Below are 25,766 nucleotides of genomic sequence, written 5' to 3'. Positions count from 1 at the left end.
GCTGAGGCCTAATATTTAGCCACTTACTGCCCATTACTGCTCCCATCCGTGGTTAGACATTTGAGACGGGAGGAAGGAGCGAGTCGGGCACAGACAGGTCATCACTGGAATCTCCCCCTGGCCATGAGATTCTTTATGTGCATATTTTCAAACACCAGACAACTTAAAAGACTAGTACAATAAACAATCACGTATTTATCAGTTAAATTCAATAATTACTGACTCGAGACCATATTCACTGTAGCTGTACCCATACATTTATGTATCGACATATTTGCGGAACCATTTGAAAGTAAGTTGCAAACTTCAGGACACCAGCCCTAAAGACTGCAGCACGTAAGTTCTAATAATCACATACCATTTCGTCCTAAGGAAGTGAGTAATTATTTCCTAATACCATCGAGTATCCGTGCCACATTCAAGTTTCTCTATCACAAAAAAAAACTCTCAATTAGAGGTTCTATGAACCAAGATCCAACCGAGGTTCACGTATTGCAGGATTATTATGAATCTTTCCCTCTCATTTAAAACAGAATGCCTCACATCTATGTGTTTTTTCGCTCCATGACATTCACCTTGAGAAAAGACAAAGCCAAGGGTCTCCTAGAATGTCCCAGTTCTAGATTTGTCCAACTGTTTCCTAATGGCACAATTTAACTTCTTGTTTTATCACTGTACTTGCGATAAACCGAAAGGTGGTTCTAAAGACTTGATTAGATTCAAGTTAAATGTTTTCTGGCAAGAATTCGCCAGTGATGCTGTATTCTTTATACCGCAGAACATGAGAAGGTTGGTCACCTCATGAAAACTGGTGCCCACCAGATCTCTACAATGTCATGGGTGTTTTCTCCTTTACGGCAAGCAGGCAGTCACTAATGCAAAAGGCCCATTTAAAAAACGAGGTTGCTTACTGACCAGCATGGTTCTCGGCGCGGGCGTTGGCACAGCGGGAGCATGGCCCCCTGCGGGAGAAGACTGATACGCAGGCGTAGGGATTGAAGGAGCACTGGGTTCCCTGGCAATGCTTTGCTGCAGATCCCTTTAAGACAAAGGTGTTAGGAATTAACACAATTCAAAAAAACCACACATCTGAAATGCCAGGTCTTTAAAAGCTTTCTTCTCCGCGTATATGAAACATGGAAAACAGACTCAAAACAATGACAGTATTTTAAAATACACTACACTTCTGCTCTTGACTAGAACGAACGTGAATCTTTTTTCCTACGATTTTCCCTCCTAGGAGGAAAGGTAAACTTTTTCTGAGGTCACAGTTACAGCTGGAGTAAGGAACAAGTCAACCTGGGCGGACGGACGGCCCTAAAAGAGCGCCCACTCTCTGGTAAGAAGCCGTCCCCTGGATGGGCCACTCCTAACACAGCAGCGTCTCTAGAAGGTTTCAGAAGACCAACTGCTCACAGTCTGCCAGCTGTGTCACACGGGCGCTTCATCACTGCGTCATACCAGCGTTTCCAGAAAACGAAGAAAGCCAACCCAAACCATGATGCAAGTTTCTTAATAAAAACTTTCTGAAATTATTCAAAGAAATGCAGCACTGAGCTGTTTTATGTTAAAAGATACCTCATAATCTGTAATTAAGGTAAATGCAGGATAGATTGTTGAAAGGACCATTAAAACGGAATTAAAAGTTAGCAAAATTGGAATCCATCCCCAAATCTCACTAACCAAAACCCTAAGGCAAAATGTACTCTATGAAACAACATGATATTGATCAACTTCCCCCCAGCACTGATTCCTATACCCATGAAGGAAATACAGTATGTCCCAAAGCGTGAACAACAGCACCTATTGTCCTGATATAACAATTAACTGCAACCCCGCAGTCCCCTAGACCATACTTTCACTCTCACAAAGGGTCCCAGTTGGAAATTAGTCACTCCCCGTATTAAGAAAGTTAATACATTCATCAAGGAACCAAAAATACTTCCTAATGTTTGTAAGCTTAATAAATGCTTACAACACAAACTAGACGATTTTAATCAATATTAAAATTTTGAAATTTTTGAAACATTTTGTTATGTAGCTCATATATGTACTAAACATACTTAATATTTAGTATTTTGTTTTCTTATTTATGTAGTTACAGTTAGATACTGGAGTATACCACAAATATAATATCTAACGTATGTAATTATAAAGCCTTAACATAATACTTTTATTTTCCTTTGATAAACTCCAGAGATGGTCACAATAAATAACACACAAGACAAATAAGAATGTCCTAGCTACTCACTAATTATATAATTCAAAGCTATTAAATCATGAGACTCATAACATAACAAAGCAAGAATACATGAACTAAAATCCCACCAGTGTTTCAATGCCAACAACTACCATTACTAACATTAGTTTCAAATCACTAGTGTAAAGAAGGCAGAGATCACAGGAAAATATTTACTCTTTCTGCACACTTATGAGAGGACACACTATCATCAGGAAAATGAACATTAAAACCACAATGAAATAACTAGACACCCATCAGAGGAGCTGGTGGCAAAGTCTGAGACATTGCTAGTGGAATACAGTAAGTACAACCACTTTGGAAAACTATCAACGTCAACTAAAGCTCAATACACACACACCTTCCGACCCAGCAATGCCACTCAGATACACCCCCAACAGCACCGCACACGTCTGCTCACCAAAAGCATGATCTAGAGCTGCCCAGGGGGCCATCGAACACCCGAAACGTGCCTAGTATGAACTGAGAAGAGCTGCGAGTGGAAATTACACACCAAATCGCTAAGACTCAGTGTGGACAAAAAAAAATCCCATACGTGATTTGCATGACTATATGTTTAAACTGTAACACTCTGGATACACTAGCCGAAGTAAAATATATTTTTGAAATTAACTTCATGTTTACTTTTTAAAACGTGGCTGCTAGAAACTGTAAGTTGTAGGGGCGCCTGGGTGGCTCGGTCGGTTAAGAAGCCCACTTCGGCTCAGGTCATGATCTCGCGTGATCTCGCGTGAGTTCGGGCCCCGCGTCGGGCTCTGGGCTGACGGCTCGGAGCCTGGAGCCTGTTTCCGATTCTGTGTCTCCCTCTCTCTCTGACCCTCCCCCGTTCATGCTCTGTCTCTCTCTGTCTCAAAAATAAATACCGTTTAAAAAAAAACAAAAGAAACTGTAACTTGTGTGTGGCTGACAGTACTTCTGCCATAGAGACGAAGCTCGCTTTATGTCACCAGCCCTGCACATCTCGTTTGTTTCCATTCTTTGCTTCCAGCAAAACAGGAGAGTCAGGTTTTCGAACGCTCACGCTCACTGTTCGTAACACAGCGGCCAAAACCACACGCTACTCAAATACTGGACAACAGCGGACTATACACACCGCTTCCAGCATATTCACACACTGAAAGCTGCACAAATATGAAAATTAAAGACCTATAACCACACACAACCGTACTGATGAGTCTGACGGTGCCGACTGTAACCAGTCACAGGACAGCGCATGTGAGCCCACTGAGTCCAGCACGAAGCAGGAGAAGCCCCTCAACCCTCTCACAGAAAGGACGGTGGTCGCCCTGGCGAGGTGGGTAATGACTGGGGAGACACAGGGACGATGCTTCTGGGGTGCTGAGAATGTTCTGTGAACTGACCTAAGTGCTCGATACGTGGAATGTTCAGTTGGTAAAATTCAGTAAGAATTACGTGGACTTCTCTTATGTTTTTATTTTATAGTCAATAAACATGTTTCAAGGAATTTAGGCCGTCAGTATTAAGAGTGATTTTAACAAAATAAACCCTCGGATTTTTAAAAGCTAATGTTGTACCTATTTGGTCTACTTTTCCATTCTTCATTTACCTTTTAATCACGGAGATAAAACCACGTGACAAGCTGATGACTATTCTGTTTATAGTACTAATATAGAAATATACATGCAAATAGTAACAAACCTAATCTTCTCTTTTAAGTTTATGTATTTATTTTGAAAGAGAGAGACAGAGAGACAAGGGGAGAAGGGCAGAGAGAGAGAGAGAGAGAGAGAGAGAGAGAGAGAGAGAGAGAGAGAATCCCAAGTAGGCTCCACGTCGTCAGCACAGAGCCCGACGTGGGGTGCCAATTCCACAAACCATGAAATCATGACCTGAGCCAAGATCAAGAGTTAGACACTTAACTGACTGAGCCACCCAGGCACCCCACAAACCTAATTCTCAACCTAGAGATTTGAAATAGGAAATATCTGAAAATGAGAATATCCCCAAATTTCTTCCTAAGCCGTGAACTTCTATTACACTACACAATTCTAAAAATAGTGACATTAGCCCATTTTACGCTGAAGGTTGAAGTGGAGAAACTGAGAGTACAACTAGAAAGCAAATTATCATGGACAAAAAATTATTTCAAGCAGGGGTGGGCAAAACTTTTTGTGTGAAGAGCCAAATAGGAAATATTCTAGGCTTTGCAGGATACAGGGTCTCTGTCACAAATAATTAGTAATACTCTGTTGTTAGTGCAAAGTCAGACACAGACAATACACAACTTAGAAAAATAAGCAGCAGGCTCAACCTGGGTGCTGCAGTTTGCCAACTTAAACCCAGAAACCGTTGTTTGGCTCTTTCTTGGTCCTGAGCTACAGATTTTAAGGGTTCTATACAGTCACCTCAATGGCTGCTGCTTGCATGAAGGGAAGAAAAGAGGGGCAAAAAGGTCCTGTTCCAAGCCCCCCACCCTGCTTACATCTGAGCCGGATCCATTGTTATCTGTTTTACAAACTGGGCTTCTCTGTAACACTAAGCTTGAGCAAAGGGTTCTGCAGTTTAAAAAAAAAAAAAAGGAGGCAGTAAGGAATGAATCTGATAATTTAGCTGTACAGTCTGAAAAATAAAAATCAGACTACTTGAATGTGGCTATAAAAACATATGATGGGGCGCCTGGGTGGCGCAGTCGGTTAAGCGTCCGACTTCAGCCAGGTCACGATCTCGCGGTCCGTGAGTTCGAGCCCCGCGTCGGGCTCTGGGCTGATGGTTCAGAGCCTGGAGCCTGTTTCCGATTCTGAGTCTCCCTCTCTCTCTGTCCCTCCCCCGTTCATGCTCTGTCTCTCTCTGTCCCAAAAATAAATAAACGTTGAAAAAAAAAAAAATTTAAAAAAAAAAAAAAAAAAAACATATGAAGTCCCATTAATTATTGAGATTACTTTCATATAATTTTCTGAACAAGTAATGTGTTGTTCACTTGACTCACAATAAAAAGGGAGTCGAAGGCCCCCGTCTGCAGGCTCCCTCCCTACCACTCACACCCCAGAGGCACACTACTCTGGGTCATGAACCTTCCAGAGCTTCCTGACACATAAACAAATCAACTCGCATGTAGATCTTATTTTCTCCCTTTTTATACAAAAAAGCGTACTTCACACTGTTCTGTATCTTTTTTCTTTACTGTATTTATCTTCAAGATCTCTCCATATCAAAAAATAGAAAACCTCTTTTTTTTCAAATAGCTGATCTTTTATCTAAAAAAAAAAAACAAAAAAACCTGCACAGATGTAACTTTATTTCACCAGTCCCGGATGTCTGATTTGTTTCTATTCTTTTACTGCTACCAGCAACTCAGAAATGAGTTAGTTTATAAACGTGTCGTTTCTAGCATATGCTAACACATACTCAGAATAAATTCCCAAAACCAGACTAGCTGGATTAAGGATGTACGGATTCGTCATCCAGACCTTTAGAGCAGAACTGCCCCCACACAAGGATGCACCCACACACATTCATAGCCGTGGATGAGACCTGTTCCCCTACATATGCCAACAAGGCATGTTCTCAAACTTCCAGATTTCTGCCCTTCTGAGAAATGTCATTCTGGAGTAGTTGTAATTTGTATTTACATTATACTGAACGAGGGCAGGTTTTTGTTGTTTTTTGTTTTCTTAAGTAAGCTATAGGCACAACGAGGGGCTCAAACTCACGACCCCAAGATCAAGAGCTGCGTGCTTCACCCACCGAGCCGGCAAGGCACCCCAGAAAGGTATTTTTTCATACGCTTAAGAACCAACCACTTACATTTCCTCATACGCAAAATCTTTGCCAACTTTTCCTAGTGGGTTTTTCTCCTCCTCAGTAATATCTAGGAGTTCTTCATAAATTATTTTTTTTAATGTTTATTTCTTTTTGAGAGAGAAAGAGCGGGGGGGGGGGGGCGGGCAAGGGGAGGGGGAGGGGCAGAGAGAGAGAGAGAGAGAGAGAGAGAGAGAGAGAGAGAGACACAGAATCCGAAGCAGGCTCCAGGCTCCGAGCTGTCAGCGCAGAGCCTGATGCGGGGCTTGAACTCATGAACCCTGAGATCATAACCTGAGCCTAAGTTGGATGCTTAACCAACCGAGCCACCCAGGCGCCCCTCTTGATAAATTAATAAATTTGTTTTTTGCCTTTGTGAGGTTTCAAATATTTTCCCCCCAGCTTATTACATAATAACTCTGCTTTATGTTATGATGCACTTATCCTTTTTTTAAAATGGCTTCTAGATTTAAGTCAGAATAAGAAATACTCTTCCCTTTTCAGCTCTATAAAGGAATTCTCTCATATTCTCTTGTAAACTTTACATTTCATTTTACACATTTCAAGTCTGATCCACTTGAAATTTATTCTGGTATAAAAATAACTTTTGTTTTCTAAATGGCTAGGCGGCTAACTTCTTCTGATTGGCCTATGATCTTTTTTACATTAAATTCACAATGTATTTGAATTTATTTCTATTTTGCCTTTGGTCTGTCTAATCATGTACCAGGACCACTATGTTTTAATTAGACACAATAATACATATTTCAGTGTCTGGTAGAATTGCTTTCCATTACTATTTTTATTTTTTCCTGGCTAATAATTGGACAGTTTTTCTAGATGAGCGTTAGGATCAACTCATCTAGTTGTAAATGAAAATCTATGTATTTATTTTAAATCAAATTATGTTGAATGCTTAAGAACTGATTTCTTTGTGCATCATCCTACCCAAAAACATGACACATCTTTCAAATTCCAGTCCCCTTTTGTACCCTTCAACAGTGTTTTCTACATACTGGTCTCATACACAACAAACTTATTCTGATGTAGTTTATCTTTGCTGCTGCTACTGTAAGTAGGGTCTTTCCTCCATTATATTTCCTATATGATTATTTATATGAAAGCTACTGATTTCTACAAATCTTTATGATCATTTGTCTTCAGTAAAGATTCTTCTATTGTTTGCGGAGTTTGGGGGCTGATTCTCTTGGGTTTTCAAGTTGTACGATCATGAAGTCTAAAGTAGTGAAAATTTTACCTCCTCCTTTTCAGTGTTTATCTTTCTAATTTTATTCTATTGTCTAATTGTGCTGGTTCGTACTGCCAAAATAGTATTAAATAATAGGGTGGATGGTGCTCATTTTGTCCTTGCTTTTAGAAGGAATGTTTACATTGTTTCTCCATTAACCATGATGCTGAGTTCTGTGCAGATATAAACAAGAGTGTGTGTGTGTGTCTCTACACACACACACGCACACACTCTCTCTCTCTCTCTCTCCTATTTTACTGAATACCAGAACGGTTATTTTCTCAATTGCTTTTCCTCACCCATGAAGAGAATCTTTTTCTCCTTAATATAAAAATACTGAACCAATCACTACATTACTGGAATAACCACCTCCATCCCGCTTGATCATGGCTCTTTTTCTAAGATACTGGTGAGTATCAATGGTAAGTATTTTATTTAGGACTTCTGCATCCATAACCATAAATAAAGCTGGTCTGAAGATTGTTTTTGTCTTAATCTTTGTCAGATTTTCTTATCAATAACACTAATTTGGTGTTATTATATTATATAAACTCTTTTGTTTTTGTTTTTGTTTTTAACTTCTGAAACCATTACAAAGCATTCTAAGGGCGCCTGGGTGGCTCAGTCAGTTAGGCGTCCAACTTCGGCTCAGGTCACGATCTCACAGTTTGTGAGTTCGAGCCCTGCGTCGGGCTCTGTGCTGACAGCTCAGAGCCTGGAGCCTGCTTCTGATTCTGGGCCTCCCTCTCTCTCTGCCCCTCCCCTGCTTGCGCTCTGTCCCTCTCTCCCAAAAACAAACATTAAAACAAATTTTTTTAATAAAAATAAAAGACATTTTAATTAATTGCTTTTTAAAGGTTTAGTAGAAAAACTGTAAAAACAACACTGCTCTTTCTTGGGGGGGGCGGGGGTGGGTGGTGCAGAAAGGTAGCTCTTAGCAAGTTCTCCAACAGCTTCTATGAAAAACAGTTTCAATATGGACGGGGGTGAATGATGGTCAGGCTGGCTGCAGGGCTCAAGACAGACTCAGGAGCAGAACAGTCTGTGAGTTCTCTTGGTGTATCACCAATGAATGTACGGTTCCGGGTAAGCCCCTGCAAGGCAGTTTCACCGGGTATCAGACCCCTGGCTCATACCTGCCTTCCTGGAGTTCCAGTGGCCATCACTGCCCCCCACCCCACCGTCACCCCCTTCTAGCAGGCAGTGCTGTGAGCCTAAACGTTTTTTCACCTTTTTATAAACTGTCTTGATCTTTTTGCCCAACTGCCTAAAGGATTCTGCCATCATCTTTTAATGAGCTAATGATTTATATCCCTTGGTGTTGACGGTTCTTGTTCATTTTTCTTAACCGTGAGATACACCTTTTCGACACGCCTTCCTTTATTTTCCTAAAGGAACATATTCTTAGGTAATACCATTAAACATTTGTTCTGAACAGAACGCTAAACAACGAACATTGTTTTGCTTTCTCTTCTTTGTGGAAATTCACTTCTGCACGTTCGGATCTTCTTCGCCTGTCTTCTAACCCTTCTTCTGGTTTTACTTTGGCTTCATTTTCTTTGACTTCGGTTTGCTCTGGGGGCCGACGTCTTCTTCACGGTCTAGTCCCACTTCATCTTACATCTGTGCTCATCTTGTTCTTCTCGCTTCCACTTGCTTCCTGAATCCAGCCCCTCACGTTTTATCACCTCCTTTCTTCTCACCACCTTCCTTGATTCTGGTACTTCCTCACGTGGGGTTCCTCAGAGTGACTGCTTCCTAATCCTTTTCTCCTTTTTTTTCTTTTTTTAAATTCATGCTGAAATGTTCATCCAGAATTTTCATCTGTTCTAGGACAATACTATTCTGGTGAATATTCTGCATGTATTAGGTTTTACTAAATTCAGTTCCTTTTGGGGGCGCCTGGGTGGCTCAGTCAGCTAAGCGTCCGACTTCAGCTGAGGTCATGATCTCATGGTCTGTGGGTTCGAGGCCCACGTCGGGCTCTGTGCTGACAGCTCGGAGCCTGCTTCAGACTCTGTGTCTCCCTCGCTCTCTGCCCCTCCCCCACTTGTGCTCTGTTTCTCTCTCTCAAAAATAAATAAATGTAAAAAAAAAAAAATTCGGTTCATTTTTTCACCATTAAAAAAAAAAAATACTGTATCTTTGCATCAATGCTGTGTCAACTCTACTGGTCACTCGGCACAGAACGAGTCCTATGGTACTGGTTTGACCTCCTCAGCAGGTTCCTTCAGAAGGGAAGTCTGCTGATCTTTTCTAAGCCATTCATCCTGTCCTCCCCATATTCTATACCTCTAGTTTTATGTGTAAGGAACCTGCTGGCCGTTTCCAGGTAAATTGTGTATGTTTATTGGCATTTCTGAGACCCGTCACCCTGACTTGTTGCATTGTCACTTCTGTGGCACACTGTGCTTCTGACACCGAGAGTTTCTGCTCTTCTCCTTTATTCTCAGGTCATGCAGCTTGCTAGCTGCCTGTAAATGTCCAGGAGGAAAGAAAGGAAACTGCCATCTTATACTGCCCAGTTCACCCCAAAGCTTCCACATGTAACTTTTCAAAAGAAAAATCCTCTAAAATTTGATACACAAAATAAACTTACTTTAAGAGTTCATCTCTTTCTGTCTTCCGTGCAAACACGATGTCACTGCACTTGTTCTGGAACCTGACCAGGATTTCGGTCAGCTCATTGTAAAACTGTAAGTAAAGAAATACAAGTAATAAGCCAGAATGATATTTTAATCTGAAGAGGAACACAGTCTAAAGCTCGTTTGTCAATCACGGTTAAACCTAAACAACCAAAATCCTCCGCATGACACAGTCATACCACTAAGGTTCAACAACTTAATATTGAATATGACCTAATAATATTCCTAAAGAAAATGAAATAAACTCATTTTTGGAGAACACCTGTCACCAAAAATTAAATGGAACAAACTATAAGTTTCATGATCATGAGTATGTTCCCAATTCCTGGAGAAAAGGCAAGTACTTAATAAAGATAGGAAACCTATTGCAGTGGAAGGATTAGACTGCACATTCACTTCAGAAATATAGACATCACTTCAGAAACTCTTAGAGGCATTTCCAAAGGCTCTCTGAAGAATTTTCTCAGCTTATCTATATTTCAACAAAGCATTTTAAACCAAATTAAAACGGGATCTTCCTATCCTATTTCCGAGGCTTCGTCGTATTTCTACCTCTTCAGAGGTTTTTACCTTACATCCAAGGTATTTGTATCAAAGTAACTTTATTCAATAATCATCATGGAGTTAAAACACCACAAGGTATTGTGTATCTGAAAAACTAATGATCACCTGTTCCTTCAAAAGTGAAGTAAATGTTAAAAACAAATATAATCATTTCCCTAAGCTATTTAAAGGAAAGGCAAGAAAATACTTAACATATTTAGTAAGCATCCTGAGACTCAAGCAGATAACAAGTCCGTCGTTATCCAAACCATCAGCACAGAATATAAAAGCCATATCCTCCCCTCCCTTCCCCACCACAGTTCAGCTTCGACTACTCCTGTTCCCGCATAATTCACTCAAATTGGTCAACTTCCTGTCCCCCCAAAAAGCGTCACTGGCTTGTGACATCTCTGTGCTAATTTCTTTTACCTGAAATTCCTACACCCTCTTTCTGTCTGGTGAAATACACAATTCATTCTTGAACATTCTCATGAAATATTGCCACCTTTGTTAAGGCTTTCCTTCCCTTATGACAAGCCTCTCAGAGGAAAAAATCATTAAAGCTAGGAAGTTCGAGACAAAGCATAATAATAAGGTCCAACTGGAAAAACTATTAACTTCTCAAACTATATTTTCACTCTGTACTGGTGAACTACTGTTTCTTCTGGACTTCATACCTTTGTGCCCTCCTTCAAATTAGCCACAAGCTCAACAAAGTTGTCATATGCAGTAGCTAAATTCTTCAAAACTTCTTCTCTTAAGTTAGCTTCATTATTAGATTGCTTCATTTTTGAAAACTCCTGGTGTGAGACCTTGTTAAAAGAAAGATTGATGTATTTACATTTACTTATCAAATTAATATAGCCTGTAACACTTTTACTGATACTTTCCCAACTATATATGAAGATCATATGTGATTACATGCAGGAATCACTAGAAATTTACCTAATAGAATATTTATTTTGGAATAACACAGCACTTTAGTTCTTAAAGTAAAAATATCACAAATTCAGTGGTTATCAAAATACAACCAATAACGATTACAGATTTCTATCAGTATGTCGTACTTGCAAAACACAATCCTGACATAGATTTAGTCCAGGTTTATCCTTTCTGTGATTTTCTTCAACATAAATCTTACTAAAGCATATAAGCTTTACCTGAATATTTTTAAGAAGTTCTTCCTGTTTCCTTAGAGATTCTTGGACTTTCGTCGTAAGACCTCCATAGATTCGATCCAGCTCAGTGACAGAAAGAGCTTCTTCGTTTATTACACCATCTTGAGCCAAAGCAGTCAAAAATTTGCTTGTCATGTCAAAATTCACTGATTTCAAGTCATTCTCTAGCCCTTCTCTTTCCTTCTTTACTTCATCAAGATTGGTCAATAAGGATTTTAAGACATTTACAACCTAAACAATTAAAACAAAACGAAACAAACAAAACCCCTTAGTTTAAACTGCCAAAAAAACCAGAAGCCAATTTCAAGAAGGGAATTATATACACAAAGGTTCACTCCTTTGAGACGATTTCTCAGACAGCCAAGCATAAATTGCACATCAGGTTTATTTACATTGTACCTTTAGTGGACTCAGATTATAAGAGCAGCGGCAATAATGATAACACCAGCAAGCATGATGATTTACATGAACATTTATTATGTGCCAGGGACTGTCCTAAACACTTCACAAATCTAGTATTATCCTTACAATATCCCATAAGGTATATAATTATTACTTCTCTTCCACAAATAGAGAAATTAAGCCTCAGAAAAATTAAGTAACTTGCCTAAAGTTACATAGCTCCTAAAGGAACACAGGTAAAATTTGAGACCTCAGTCTGCCTAACTCCACAATCAATCTCGTAACCACTCTACACTATACTATCTCCCTGTCATGGTTCCGAGGTAGAGGGAGATATGTTCTTGCCAAGTAAGCAGATACTCTATTTTGCTGACGTGGAGAGACAGAGATATACAGAGAGAGAGACATGGAGATAGAAACAGAGATACAGATCTATATGGAGAGAGCATCTTAGATAGAGAAAGAAGAGAGCCAAAGAGGTAGATACAAAGCTATAAACTACACGTTTATGTTATATACTGGTAGAGAGAAAGGAGAGAGGCCTCTTGTACATCTCTTCATTCCACTAAGAGTTCTATCTCTGATTCGGCCCAGGCATCTCGAACACCCACATGATTCATAAACAGCCCTTTGGAGTCCGTGTTACAGTGCCCAAGTGCCCCGCTGATGCCACTTACAAACTGTCCCTTTTCACTCACATCTCTCCACACTCTTGCTAAGACCACCAGGGAGAAAACCAACCGTAAAGCCCCCATTGTGCTTGCCCCCATGATGCTCAGAGAAAGTAAGCTGGGGCAAAGACAAAGGAAGAAGGGGACACCCAGGAACCCATCTATATCCCTGTCTGTCTTCTTAGCATGGCATTTCCAACCCCAATGGCTCTCCCACCTACTGCCGGTGTCTAAGCATTTCTGTCCTACTCTTCATGACACAGCCCTCATTAGCTCCTTGGCAAGTGTCCAAAATAACCTTCCTTTGTGAAGACTAAAAATCTGAGGAAAAATCTGTAATTTCTTCTAAATTTTGGCCTCTGTTCACCATCTACACCTCTTACGTGTCCTATCTTAAATGCAGAGTCTTTTAAACACTCAGAGTAGTGGAGAGAACTGTGACTCCGGGAGGTCCAAGAAGCCTCAAACCAGAGATACTCTGGATGGAAGGAAGAGGACAAATAATCACACCTACATGGAGATGGCAAGTCTGTTTCAGTGATCTGGTGGAATCTGATGTTAGACGATGTGCATAAGAATCTTGTTTCGGGGATCTGGTGGAATCTGATGTTAGACCATGTGCATAAGAATCTTGTTTCGGGGATCTGGTGGAATCTGATGTTAGACCATGTGCATAAGAATCTTGTTTTGGGGATCTGGTGGAATCTGATGTTAGACCATGTGCATAAGAATCTTGTTTCGGGGATCTGGTGGAATCTGATGTTAGACCATGTGCATAAGAATCTTGCTTCCAGATGACTTCCGGGATATATTGTTACATGAAAATCAAAGGCACCAGAGCATACATACAGCATATTACACCCTGAGTAAAGAGGAGGGAAATCAGAAATAGGGGCTCCTGGGTGGCTCAGTCAGTTAAGCATCTGATTCTTGGTTTTGGCTCAGGCCATGATCTCAAGGTTCCTGAGATCAAGCCCCGCGTTGGGCTCTGCGCTGACAGCACGGAGCCTGCTTGGGATTCTCTCTCTCCCCTTTTCTCTCTGCCCCTCCCCCACTCATACACACTCATTCTCTCTAAATAAGCTTTAAAAAAAAAATAGACATATACACACATAATATAGTATGTATATGTGCGTGCACATGTAATTTTTAAAAAATAGAAAAACAGGACAAACCAGAAAGTAACAAAAAAGGTTGTTTACAGAGAAAGGATGGGACCAAGGTGGAAAGAACAGAGATGAGATTTCTCTGCATGCACCTTTGGAATTATGAACATTTTTTACACATTGAAAACACAAAATTAAATCACAACTTGAATATAGGAACACAAGTACCTAGTTATCCATCAAAGTGAAACGTAATTACATAGAAAAAACTATTTCAACCCTGACTACATTCCCTTAATGGACATATTATGACTTAGGTCCTGTGTAACCAAGGATACTGTACCTCCTGGAAAACTCAATCTCGTTATCTGCAAAGCAAGAATAAGAGTACTTATCCCAGAACTGTTGTGAAGACTGAAATCATATCAAGTGCTCAACGAAATGTGTAACACAGGGTAAGCACTCAATCAGTAGCAGCCATTATTATTAACTGGTAGTTAGGTGTTACAGTTTAACGCTATACTTTGGGTACACTGTAGAATAAAGAGGCTTAGGCATCTACGCAATAAGAAGAGAGGAACAATGAGGAATAGATTAAGAATTAAAATATTTAGGGGCGCCTGGGTGGCTCAGTCGGTTAAGCATCCGACTTCGGCTCAGGTCATGATCTCACGGTTTGTGGGTTCGAGCCCCCTGTCGGGCTCTGTGCTGACAGCTCGGAGCCTGGAGCCTGCACCGGATTCTGTGTCTCCCTCCCCTCAGCTACGCCCCTGCTCACACTCTGTCTCTCTCTCAACATAAATAAAGACTTTAAAAAAATTCTTTTTAAAAAGAATTAAAGTATTTATTCTGCTGTAACTATGGGACACATTTGGGGGGGGGGGGTGCAATAGGATATAATTTTAAAAGGCTGGGGCAGTATTATCTATTGTCTTATTTTAAACAGATAATGGAACCTCAACCATGACTGTGGCTCTATGTGAAGGTTGTTTAACTGTTAGAAAAATGCCACTTATCTTTCTCTCAGTTATGTCCAAAAAAAGCCAGGAGGAAAATAATAAAACAGTCAAGTAAAATAAAGCTGGGGGAGAAACAGGAATATGCAAAACCCGTTCAAAAAAAAAAAAAAAAAAAAGTCTACTAAACAAAGCTGAAAGTCAGGGATACCATAACACATTATCTAGAAAGAGACTGGATGTCTCTTTCATAGTAGGCAACTAAGATCCTCTCATCAAATAATGGGTCACCACCGCAGTGGTGGTAGCCCAAGTTAGCCAACAAGTCATATGAGGAGACAGACACGGTCCACGTGGATATAGCCTCGTGTTCAGTGAAGAGCTAAGCATTCACAGGCAACAGAGTCATGTGGGAAGAGGACCCCAGCAGAATGTGGAGAGCCCCAAGTTCTAATCCCAGCTCCACTATGAAGAAAAGCTAATCCTAACTTTTACGGTGGTCAGTTTTCTAATCCGTGATAAAAAAGGGCCAAAGATCTATTTAGTAAGTCCTATTCTATTCCAAAATGCTATGATTCTAACTCTCTGGAAAAAAATGCTATTTGGAGCAACCAATTTATAAATGAACTTTTAGACCACCACACAAAGATAGAAGGAGAGTCCTTGTATGACAAACATTCTTTTTTTTTTTTTTTCAAACTATCATATATACTAGTTTAACCCTATTTTAGCCTGTATGATATTGGCCTCATTTTAACAGAATGAATACAGGAGAAAATGAAATTTAACTGCTTCCACAAATGACCAGAATAGTTAAGAAAAGTAAACCACGGTCTACATTTCTTATACACTCAGGGCCTAACGTGTTATCAAGTTAAAGCATATAAGTAATTAGAATACCTACACACCTCCATGTTCAATGCAGTGTTATTTACAACAGCTGAGATATGGAAACCTAAATGTCCATCAATGGATAAGTGAATAAAGATGTGGTGTATACACACACACACACACACACACACACACACACACACACAGGAACATCAGCTATAAAAAAATGAAGGACTGCTAAGGTGGGTCAGTTGGTTAAGTGTTGGACTCTTGATTTCGGCTCAGGTCATGATCTCACAGTTCGTGAGATGGAGGCCTGTGTCAGGCTCTGTGCTGACAGCACGGAGCCTGCTTGGGACTCTCTCTCTCCCACTCTCTGCCCCTTCCCCACTCACGCTGTCCCTCTCTCTCTTAAAATAAATATTCACTTAAATAAAAATGAAATCTTGCCACTTGTGACTTGAATATGCCTTGAGGGCATTATGCTACATGAAATTAAGTCAGCCAGAGAAAGACAAACACCCCATGATGTCATTTATATGTGGAATCTAAAAGAAAACCAAGCGCACAGATACAGAGAACAGACTGATAGCTGCCTGAAGTGGGACATGGGGATGGACAAACGATGAAGGGAGTCCAAAGGTACAAACTTCCATTAATTAAATAAGTCAGTCATGTGGATATAATGGAAAGCATGGTAACTACAGTTAGTTATACCATATTACATATTTGAAAGTTTCTGAGAGTAGGTCTTAAAAGTTCTCAACACAAGAAAAACAATCCTGTAACTACTTCTTGGACTGATGCTAACCAGATTTATAATGATCATTTCACAATATAAACAAATACCGAATCTTTATGGTATGTACCTGAAATATAATGCTGTATGTCAATTACACCTCGACAAAAAAAATTTTTAGTAATAATTACAGCCCTGTTGTATTTATTTCTGTGTTTTATAAACAGCTCCAGTTAGCTTTCAACTGCAATTAACTACATCCCTTTATAGCGTTAGGTTACCAGTAGCTATCATTCCATCAACACTTTTTGAATCCTTACCTGTTGGGCACTGTTCTAGGTTCTAAAATACAACTACTAGCAAAAGCAGAGTCTTTCCTTCATGTGGGGGACAGAAGAAGGGAGAGGAGGATTAAACAACTACACAAAAATAGAGCAGTATGGTAGACAATGACCAAGAAAGGGAAGGGGTGACATCTGGAGCTTTAATGAAAAAGAAGCAGCAACCAAGCAAAATGGAAGAAAGACCCCAACAGAAGGAAGGCAAATGTTAAAGTCCTGAAGCAGGAACAAGCTTCACATGATCAAAGGACCAAAAAAAAAAAAAGGCCAGTATGGCTGAAACACAGTAAAAGCAGGAAGGCAGAAATGAGATCACCGAAGCCATTTCACCTTTAAGACCCATGGCTGTTGCAAAGTTTTCCTGTAAAGAACCAGACAGAAGGGAAAAAAGAAAAAAAAATTTTTTTGGCTTTGTGAGCCATAGTCTCTGTTACAACTATTACAACTATTCAATTCTGCCTTTCTAGTGTGAAAGCAGCCACAGACGAAATGCAAAGGAATGAGTATAACTATGCTCCAACAAAAATTTATTTATGGATACTAAAATTTGAATTTCATATAATGTTCATATCCTAAAACATCATTGACTTCTTTTCAACCATTTAAAAATGTAAGAAGCATTCTTGGCTCACAGGCCATACAAAAACAGGAGGCAGTCTGGATTTAGCCCGTAGCCCACTGCGTACCGGCCCCATGTGGATGACCAAACTCTCTGTGGCATCTAACATCACCAAACACAGGCAGGCACACACACACCAAATACTCTCAGTGAGGTATCAGCTTTACTTTTCAGACCCTGCCAATTTAGTTTCAGAAAAGGGAGACATGAGACTACCTCGGTAACAGAACAGCAGGAAGCTGACCACACCTACCCTACACTAAAGCTAATCTAGGGTTTTCCATCTCTCTCTCTCAGGAACCACCATGCCATAGTTTCTGGCATATAGTAAGTCTTCAACAAATGTTTGGTGAGCAAATGAATGAAGAGATGCCAGTCAATCTGGACACCTGTCTATATATTTTGTTATGAAAAACTAAGAGTAAATAAAAGCCATATTTGCAGATCACCCAGTAGTCTAGAAGATGACTTTGTGGGAGCCAGAAAAAAGCCCTAGAGGGACACACGGCTCTGGACAGTGCTACTTTATGAACTATCTCTGAGGAGATGGGAGCTTTTTTCCCCCAAAGCACCCCTCCAGCACTGTGAGTATTAGTGGATATCACTTTTGTACAAAAAAACCAAAAAACAAAACAAAACACACCCCTTCCTCTGGGCAGACTCAGCCCTACTGGAGGGCCAAGGCTCGGCTGCCCAAATATGGACTAGATTCTGCACCCTAGCTGATCAGAGGTGCACTATCACAGCAGCAGTCCTAGGTATTTAAAAAAGCATTTTTCAACACAAATTACCCACAGCTGGCAAAATTTTTCAGAGCAACTCAATACGTAAAAACAAATGGCCAAAGAGACCAAGATGGTCTTGTGACCCAGACCCCTTCACAATAAAAGAAGAAAGAGCCTACCATTAAGATCGGAGCTGCCTTAATAAAATGTGTACTTTCTATCACTTTAATACCAGAATTCAAATGACTATGTTTTTATCATAAAAAAACTCCGGCTAAAATGCATCATCGACCACAACGACAACTACCTGAAATAGCTTTGATAAAGGCACATGATGAACGAATATACAGAGCACTGAGGTTTTCTGTTGCTTCCATCCAGAGAATCTAGCTTCAGTAGAGTAACTTCGTATTGACCATACAAATCTTCTTCCCCTATGTAACACCACTACGAATCAACAACTGCATATAATAACACATTACTGCGTGCTAATTCCAACTGTCCTCCGCATAGACCATTTTTGCTTTTCTACCGCAAGCAGGAGAATCAAAGGACAGAAGCCGTGCTAAGTTCTAAGTCACAGACAAGACGCCGAAAAGGAAAAGCAGAGGGGAGACCTGACCAGCTCAGTTAATAGAGCATGCGACTCTTGATCCTGAGGTTGTAAGTTCGAGCCCCGTGTTGGGGGTAGAGATTAGTTAAAAATAAAATGGAAGGAAGGAAGGAAGGGAGGGAGGAGACAAGAGGATACTAAGCAGGGATTTTTCTCTTTCCCGAAAATAAAAACAGGGCCAGATTTTGTTGCTCTTCTGTGGGTCGGCAGTCTCTGTTCCTCACAAAGTAATCTAACCACCTTCCTTCTTCCTTCCTCCCACTTCCTTAAAGCATCTAATGGATATTCTTTGTTCCGTCAGGTTCCCCCCACCTTGAGAGATTTGGGTTCTGTGCACATTCAACCATGCAATCTTCACCGTGGGGGCTCATTTCCACTGAATCTCTCTGACAGCGTCTCTGGACATACCCACTCAGTCTTCCTCGGAGTTTATGTGTTCACTCTGTCTGCCTGTCAACTCTGTTCTCACCATGTGCCAATTTCTTAAGAAGCTTCTTAAGAAATGCTAGCATTTAAGTGCTTAGTCATCTAAATCCTCACAGCATACTTTCTTTTTTTTTTTTAATGTTTATATTTATTTTTTTTTTTTTTTTAAATTTTTTTTTTTTTCAACGTTTATTTATTTTTGGGACAGAGAGAGACAGAGCATGAACGGGGGAGGGACAGAGAGAGAGGGAGACACAGAATCGGAAACAGGCTCCAGGCTCTGAGCCATCAGCCCAGAGCCTGACGCGGGGCTCGAACTCACGGACCGTGAGATCGTGACCTGGCTGAAGTCGGACGCTTAACCGACTGCGCCACCCAGGCGCCCCTATATTTATTTTTGAGACACACAGAGACAGAGCATGAGCGGGGGAGGGGCAGAGAGAGAGAGGAAGACACAGAACCCAAAGCAGGCTCCAGGCTCCGAGCCATAAGCACAGAGCCTGACGCGGGGCTCGAACCTGTCAGCCTCGAGATCATGACCTGGACCGAGGTCGGATGCTCAACCAACTGAGCCACCCAGGTGCCCCAGCACACTTTCTACAGTCACAACACTTCTGCATTTCTACCCTGTATTACAGTTCTCCTTGTATATGGCTAATCTTCCACACTGGACTGAAAATTGAGGGTAAAGGTTGTGTATGATTCATTGCTGATTTTTCCAAGTACCTAGCATAGTGCCTTACAGGGTAGGTATCCAAGAAGTCTTGGTTGAATAAATACATGAAATGTTTCTGTGGAAAGACAACGCACAACACCGATAACTTTTGAGACCTACTACCCCAGGAAATTCACCTATTTCAAGAAGTTTTCAGCAAACATTTCTTGCCCTTTGGCTTATTTTCCTATGGACTTCAGGGCCTCTATCTTATTCTACTACATCACGGCACAGTAATCAGCCACTAAGGCATATTTGCACCTTCTCCTCTTAGGACTTTCTGACTCACATGCCCTACTATTGGTCTTCCCCTTCCTGTCACAGGTAGAAATGCCACGATGACGTTACCCACGGGTTAACACGCACAGCTGGTTGATTTTTCCTTTAGAGACAGTCCCAGTGGAATACAGTAGAAGGAAGCAGGGAATGATGGAACTAAAAACAAAAAAAGGTGTGGTCAGAAAAACATCTGGCCAAACCCAGTCCTTCTACTTCAGGGAAGTTTCTACGCCTCCAAGCCTCTTCCTTTTATAAAACCTGAACTACATACTGAGTATCCAGAATACAGTACTAAGCTCGTAGGAAACACTCAATAAATGGAAATTATTATTATAGGATAGTAATATTACCAATGTAGTTACGTACTACACAATGTATATGTTCTACTTTATACATACGAACCTCAATTTGTGTCTCCATTTTTTAAAAGATGACACTATGAAACTGGCAATTCATTGTGCTCATAATGGCTTGAACGTCGTTTTCATAAGCAGATGACCACCCACATGACAATGCATCTTCTTACCTCGCTGCCCTGCATGGTCCTCGCTGGGTTAGCAGAAGGGATGGCAGCGTTCAGCTCAGGCTCCGGCTTACACAGAAGGGCAATGGTGTCTCGGTGAGACTGATAACGTTCTTTCACCTGCCCATCTGCTTGCACAGCTTTATCCAAAACTGTTCTGAAGTTGGTTCCCTCTGTCGGGGAAAAAAAATGTCACTTGAGCACAGCACTGATTTGAACAGTAACATCTATGGGTTGGTTATACTTTTAGTACTGCGCTCCAAATTTACCTTTTCCCCCTCTTCTATGGGTTCCATTTCATTACATAACAGAAACTGAGCTCCTGTCACTCTTGGCATTTTTTATTTCTGGAAAATTGCAGTTAAACCTTAAAATACATTTATGGTTATTGTCCACCAAAAAAAAGCTGACATCAGTTTAATGTATTCCTCCAACTCATTAAGATGGAAACACTCCAAAAATTGTTACAACTTACTCTCAAAAGATCAGTTTCAACTTGACTTTAAAGAACAGCAAATATATTTTTAGAAAAAATCAATTGTATTAATTCCTTTTACAGAGAAGTAAAACAAGTCTCTAGCAACCGTAACGACATTTATCTAACAAACACAAATCTTAATAATTAAAGTCTTAAAAAATAATAATTTGACTTCAAATTAACTGGTGGGGCACCTGGGTGGCTCAGCTGGTTAAGTGTTCAACTTCGGCTCAAGTCATGATCTCACGGTTCATGAGTTCCAGCCCCGAGCCTGGAGCCTGCTGTGGATTCTATGTCTCCCTAGCTCTCTGCCCCTCCCCCACCATTCTCTCTCTCTCTCTCTCTCTCTCTCTCTCTCTCTCTCTCTCTCTCTCTCGAAAGATAAACATTTAAAAAAAGATTTTTTTAATTAACTGATAAAATTCCTATTTTCCACCCACTACTAAATGAAATGAAATTACAAAACCATATGTATAGAATATGATCTCATTTATTTTTTACAAATATGCTTCCCATGGGGAAGCTATTTAAAAAAAACAAAAAACAAAAAAGATGCACAGGCCCTGGAATAGGAAAAGAGAGTTACAGAATCTTTTTTTTTTTTAATTTTTTTAATGTTTATTTATTTTTTTAAGAGACAGAGAGACAGAGTGTGAGTGGGGAACAGGCAGAGAGAAGGAGGGGAACACAGAATCCGAAGCAGGCTCCAGGCTCTGAGCTGTCAGCACAGAGCCTGATGCAGCGCTCGAACCCATCAGCCGTGAGATCATGACCTAAGCCGAAGTCGGAGGTTTAACCGACTGAGCCACTCAGGCGCCCCCAGAATCATTTTAATTTTTACTTTATACCATTTTTAAGAATCCGAACTTCTCACAATGAAATGAACATGGACTACCTCTGTTACTTAGTTTTTATCTTACAATGAACTGAGAAAAACACCTGTGTTTTCATAATAGTAGTTTTAGTAACTACTGGTTTACAAATGACCCTAATTTAATCAATCAAAAATGTGGGTCCAAATCGGGAATTTATTGCGCACCTGGCTGGCTTAGTCAGAAGAGCACATGACTCTTGATCTCAGTGTTGTGACTTTGAGCCCCGCGTTGGATACAGAGATTACTTAAAAATAACACCTTTAAAAAAATGGGGAACTTATGCAAGCGAAAGCCATTTATGCACATTTTTACCTGCTCTTAAAGGCTTATAGAGATCATTAGATGGTGTCCTTTGCCAGCGTTCCTTGAATTTTGCTCTTAAATCATTGTCAGTTGCTTCTTCTTCATCCAACAATCTTAATGACTTTTAAAAAGGGGGCAAAGCAACAATGAAATATCATTTCTGATAATAAAAAATTTAAAACACTTTTTAAATGATCAGACTCCAGACAGGTGAGAATTAGTGAGATGGGACTGAGTGCCCCTACGTTACTGGCTGGGGTACCAACTGGTACAACAGTTCTGTTGCACAAATCCAACTTACGACATATTTAACACAAAGTCTTATAAAATGCAGGGCTGCATTTAGCCATTACCTTATTCGGTAAATTAAAAGGGAAGAGTAACTAAGAGAATACGTATACCCATACACCAAAACTACTTTAAACAAAGATTCCAAAAAGGAAGAAGTAAAACTACCTCTACTTGCAGATTACATGACCTTACATAAAGAAAATCCTTAGGAAGCCACAAAATAACCATGAGAAATAATAAACAAATTCAGTAAAGTTACAGAATATAAGAGAAACATACAAAATCAGTTGCATTTCTATACTGTAGCAATGAACAATCCAAAAAGGAAATTAAGACAACGATTGCATTTAAATAGCATCAAAAGAATAAAACACTTAGGAATAAATTTAACCAAGGAGGTGCAAGACTTATACCCTAAAAGTTACTAAACACTGTTGAAAGAACCTAAAGAAGACCTAAATAAATGGAAAGACATCCCTTCCGTATTCACAGAAGATTTAATATTGTAAAGATTGGCAATACTCCCCAAATTGCTCAAAACATTCAGTGCAATCCCTATTAAACTACTAACTTTAGGATTTTCTGTATAAAGGTTAAGTCAAAACCACAATGAGATGCCATTCCATACCCACAAGGCTGGCTAGAATTGAAAAACAGAACAACTGGAAGGGTTGGCAAGGATGTAGAGAAACTGGAACCTTCACACACTGCTGGTAAGAATGTAAAATGGTGCAGCTGCTCTGGAAAATAGTTCGACGGTTCCTAAAAAAGTTGCACATAGAATTCCTATATGACCCAGCAACTCCACTCCTCTGTATATACCTGAGAGAATTTAAAACAGGTGCTTAAAACACGTTCCCAAGTAACATTATTAATAACCAAAAAAGCGAAACATCCCAAATATCTATTACTGATAAATGGATAAACAGTAGGTGACGCCTCCATACGACTGAAGTATTATTCATCCATAAAAAGAAATTAAGTGCTGACACTGTAACACGGATGAACCTGAAAACATCGTGCTCCGTGACAGAGGCAGAAGGTGCACATGCCGTCTACGATTCCATTCACATGAAATGTCCAGAAGAAGCAAATCCAGAGGGAGAAATCAGATTAGCAGCCGCCTAGAGACGGGGCAAGGGGTCATGAGGAGTGACTGCTAATGAGGATGGGGGTTTCTTCCGGGGGTGATAGAAGCACTCTGAAATTGGACAGTGCACGCTTGCACAACAAGACGAATGCACTAAATGCCACCATCTTGTACACTTTGAGGTTAAAATGAGGACTTTTATATTATGCAAATTTTACCTCAAAAACAAACAGACGTGCAGTTGTGAAATAAACACAGGAGATTGTTTTTTAAGAATCAGATATGATGAAAACAAAAGGTATCAATAAAATGAAAAACAAAAACTCAACAGAATGGCTGAAAAGCACAAAAAGCACGGCTAATAACCGATTAATGAGCCGAAGGAGGGCCAGAGGCGCAAAGAGAAAAAGTCAAAGAAATGTTAAGAGATATGAAAACTGATCATCACCAAAAGAACCATCATTCACTAGAAGAGATTCGTTAGGAGATAACGGAAAAGAAATAACTGAAGAAACAGAATCCACGGACAGGGAGTGAAGATTAAAAGACCCAACAGATCCCTGGCAATGATAAATTGATTCTCTAAAAATTAAACTAATTGGACACTTCAAAATTCTGAAAATCAAGACTAAACTAAATTTCTAAAAGCCACCAAAGAATACCAGCTTCACAACCTGACTCCACAACTCACAACTTACTTAAAAGGAGACTCTCCAAGTACAGTTGACCAGGTAAGAGTGACTACTCCGGAAGGCTGTTAGAAACATCAAATGAGACAAGTAAAAGTCCCTCGTGTTAAGACAGGCAGGCAACAGACACGTACCACACACACTCAGAATGCCAGTTTGACTGTAATTAGAAGGTAAGCTTTTCACACACTAATATTTCTACCAAAATGCTCCTCACAACTACACTGAAATACAGCATTTCAATAGGCAGTGTTCTTTTTCCACAGAACTCGTTTCAAAATCAAATATGCATCTTCTAGTCAATGACATCTTAAAATCAAGGAAATACAGTGATATTTAATAACTACCAACTAGCAGGTACACGCAAGATCCCACTTGGTAGCTATCTTACGTGATACTATTCTCCCATTTTTGGGGGTAAGTCAAATGAGACAGGATTGTTAAGTAATCTGCCCAGGGTCACAGCTAAGAACAAAACCCGGGAATCAAATCCAACTCCAACTCCAACGTTGAAGAATGGTTTACGACTGTAACTTCCACTTACTAAATGTCCCCAGACTGATATTTGCCTTGCGATACCTGCATTTTCCAGCATCTGTCTTCTCCCTCCCTGTCAATTACTTCCTGCTGCTTCCACGTTCGTGTGACCTTAAATAGCACTCTCCCCCTTGTTCTCCCCATGGCTCTCTACTATCGTAACGTCCTTTCAATTGCAACACCAGATAAAAGCTTGCTTGACATAAAAATCAACCAAGTCTATGACCTCAAGAGCAGTGTCTGTTAAATATTCACGTACACACAAATGACCCTGCGATCTTGTTAAATGCAAATCCCGATTCAGAAGGTCTGAGATGGGGTCTGAGATGCTGCACTTCTAACAAGCTCGGTACAGCAAGGTTTTGGCACTGAACTCTGTACCATCAATTCTGTCTGCTTTCAATTATCTGACCACTGACTACCTCTACACAGATGACGTTGGTAACACTGATGGTATAATTAATGTAGAACCGCTCATGAATCAGATTCCCCAGGCCAATACTGCAGTAAGTTTTCATGTAAGTTTTCTAACCTTTTTCAGTAGCTAATATGCCACCACAGCCACTTCTGCATCAGTTAGTATAGTGACTATACTCTCATCATCATAGTAATATGGTGGTAATAGTAATAACAGCTATCATTTATTAAGCACGTACTATGTTCCATAGGTTACAGGTTTCACTCTTTTACTTTAGAAAACCCTTAAAAAGAAAACAAACAAACAAACAAAACCCAGGAGGTAAATATTCTCCTCCCCATGGTTCACACTGTACAGATGATCCTTGAATGACATAGCTTTGAATTTTGTAGGTCCACTTACATGCGGATTTTTTACAGAACAATATTATGAATGTAGGATTCTTAGGATTTTATGATTTTCTTTACGATTTTAGTAACATTTCTTAGTTTAAGAATGCAGAATA

At 40.1% G+C, this 25,766-nt stretch overlaps 1 protein-coding gene across 2 annotated transcripts in view; it reads right to left on the bottom strand.

Moving 5' to 3' along the window:
* The window catches only part of PDCD6IP (programmed cell death 6 interacting protein), a 76,549-nt gene that overhangs the window by 5,074 nt on the left and 45,709 nt on the right, over positions 1–25,766 (bottom strand). For both annotated transcript variants that reach the window (XM_058729298.1, XM_058729299.1), the window contains exons 11-16: positions 22,246–22,357; positions 20,584–20,753; positions 11,617–11,865; positions 11,134–11,268; positions 9,868–9,962; positions 916–1,039 (exon numbers count right to left, since the gene is read on the bottom strand). In XM_058729298.1, the coding sequence (XP_058585281.1) occupies positions 916–1,039; positions 9,868–9,962; positions 11,134–11,268; positions 11,617–11,865; positions 20,584–20,753; positions 22,246–22,357 (885 nt within the window). The remainder of the gene's footprint in view (positions 1–915; positions 1,040–9,867; positions 9,963–11,133; positions 11,269–11,616; positions 11,866–20,583; positions 20,754–22,245; positions 22,358–25,766) is intronic.

This window comes from Neofelis nebulosa, chromosome 5 (assembly GCF_028018385.1).
Source record: "Neofelis nebulosa isolate mNeoNeb1 chromosome 5, mNeoNeb1.pri, whole genome shotgun sequence".
Lineage (NCBI taxonomy): Eukaryota > Metazoa > Chordata > Mammalia > Carnivora > Felidae > Neofelis > Neofelis nebulosa.
This window is presented reverse-complemented; position numbering and strand designations above follow the sequence as displayed.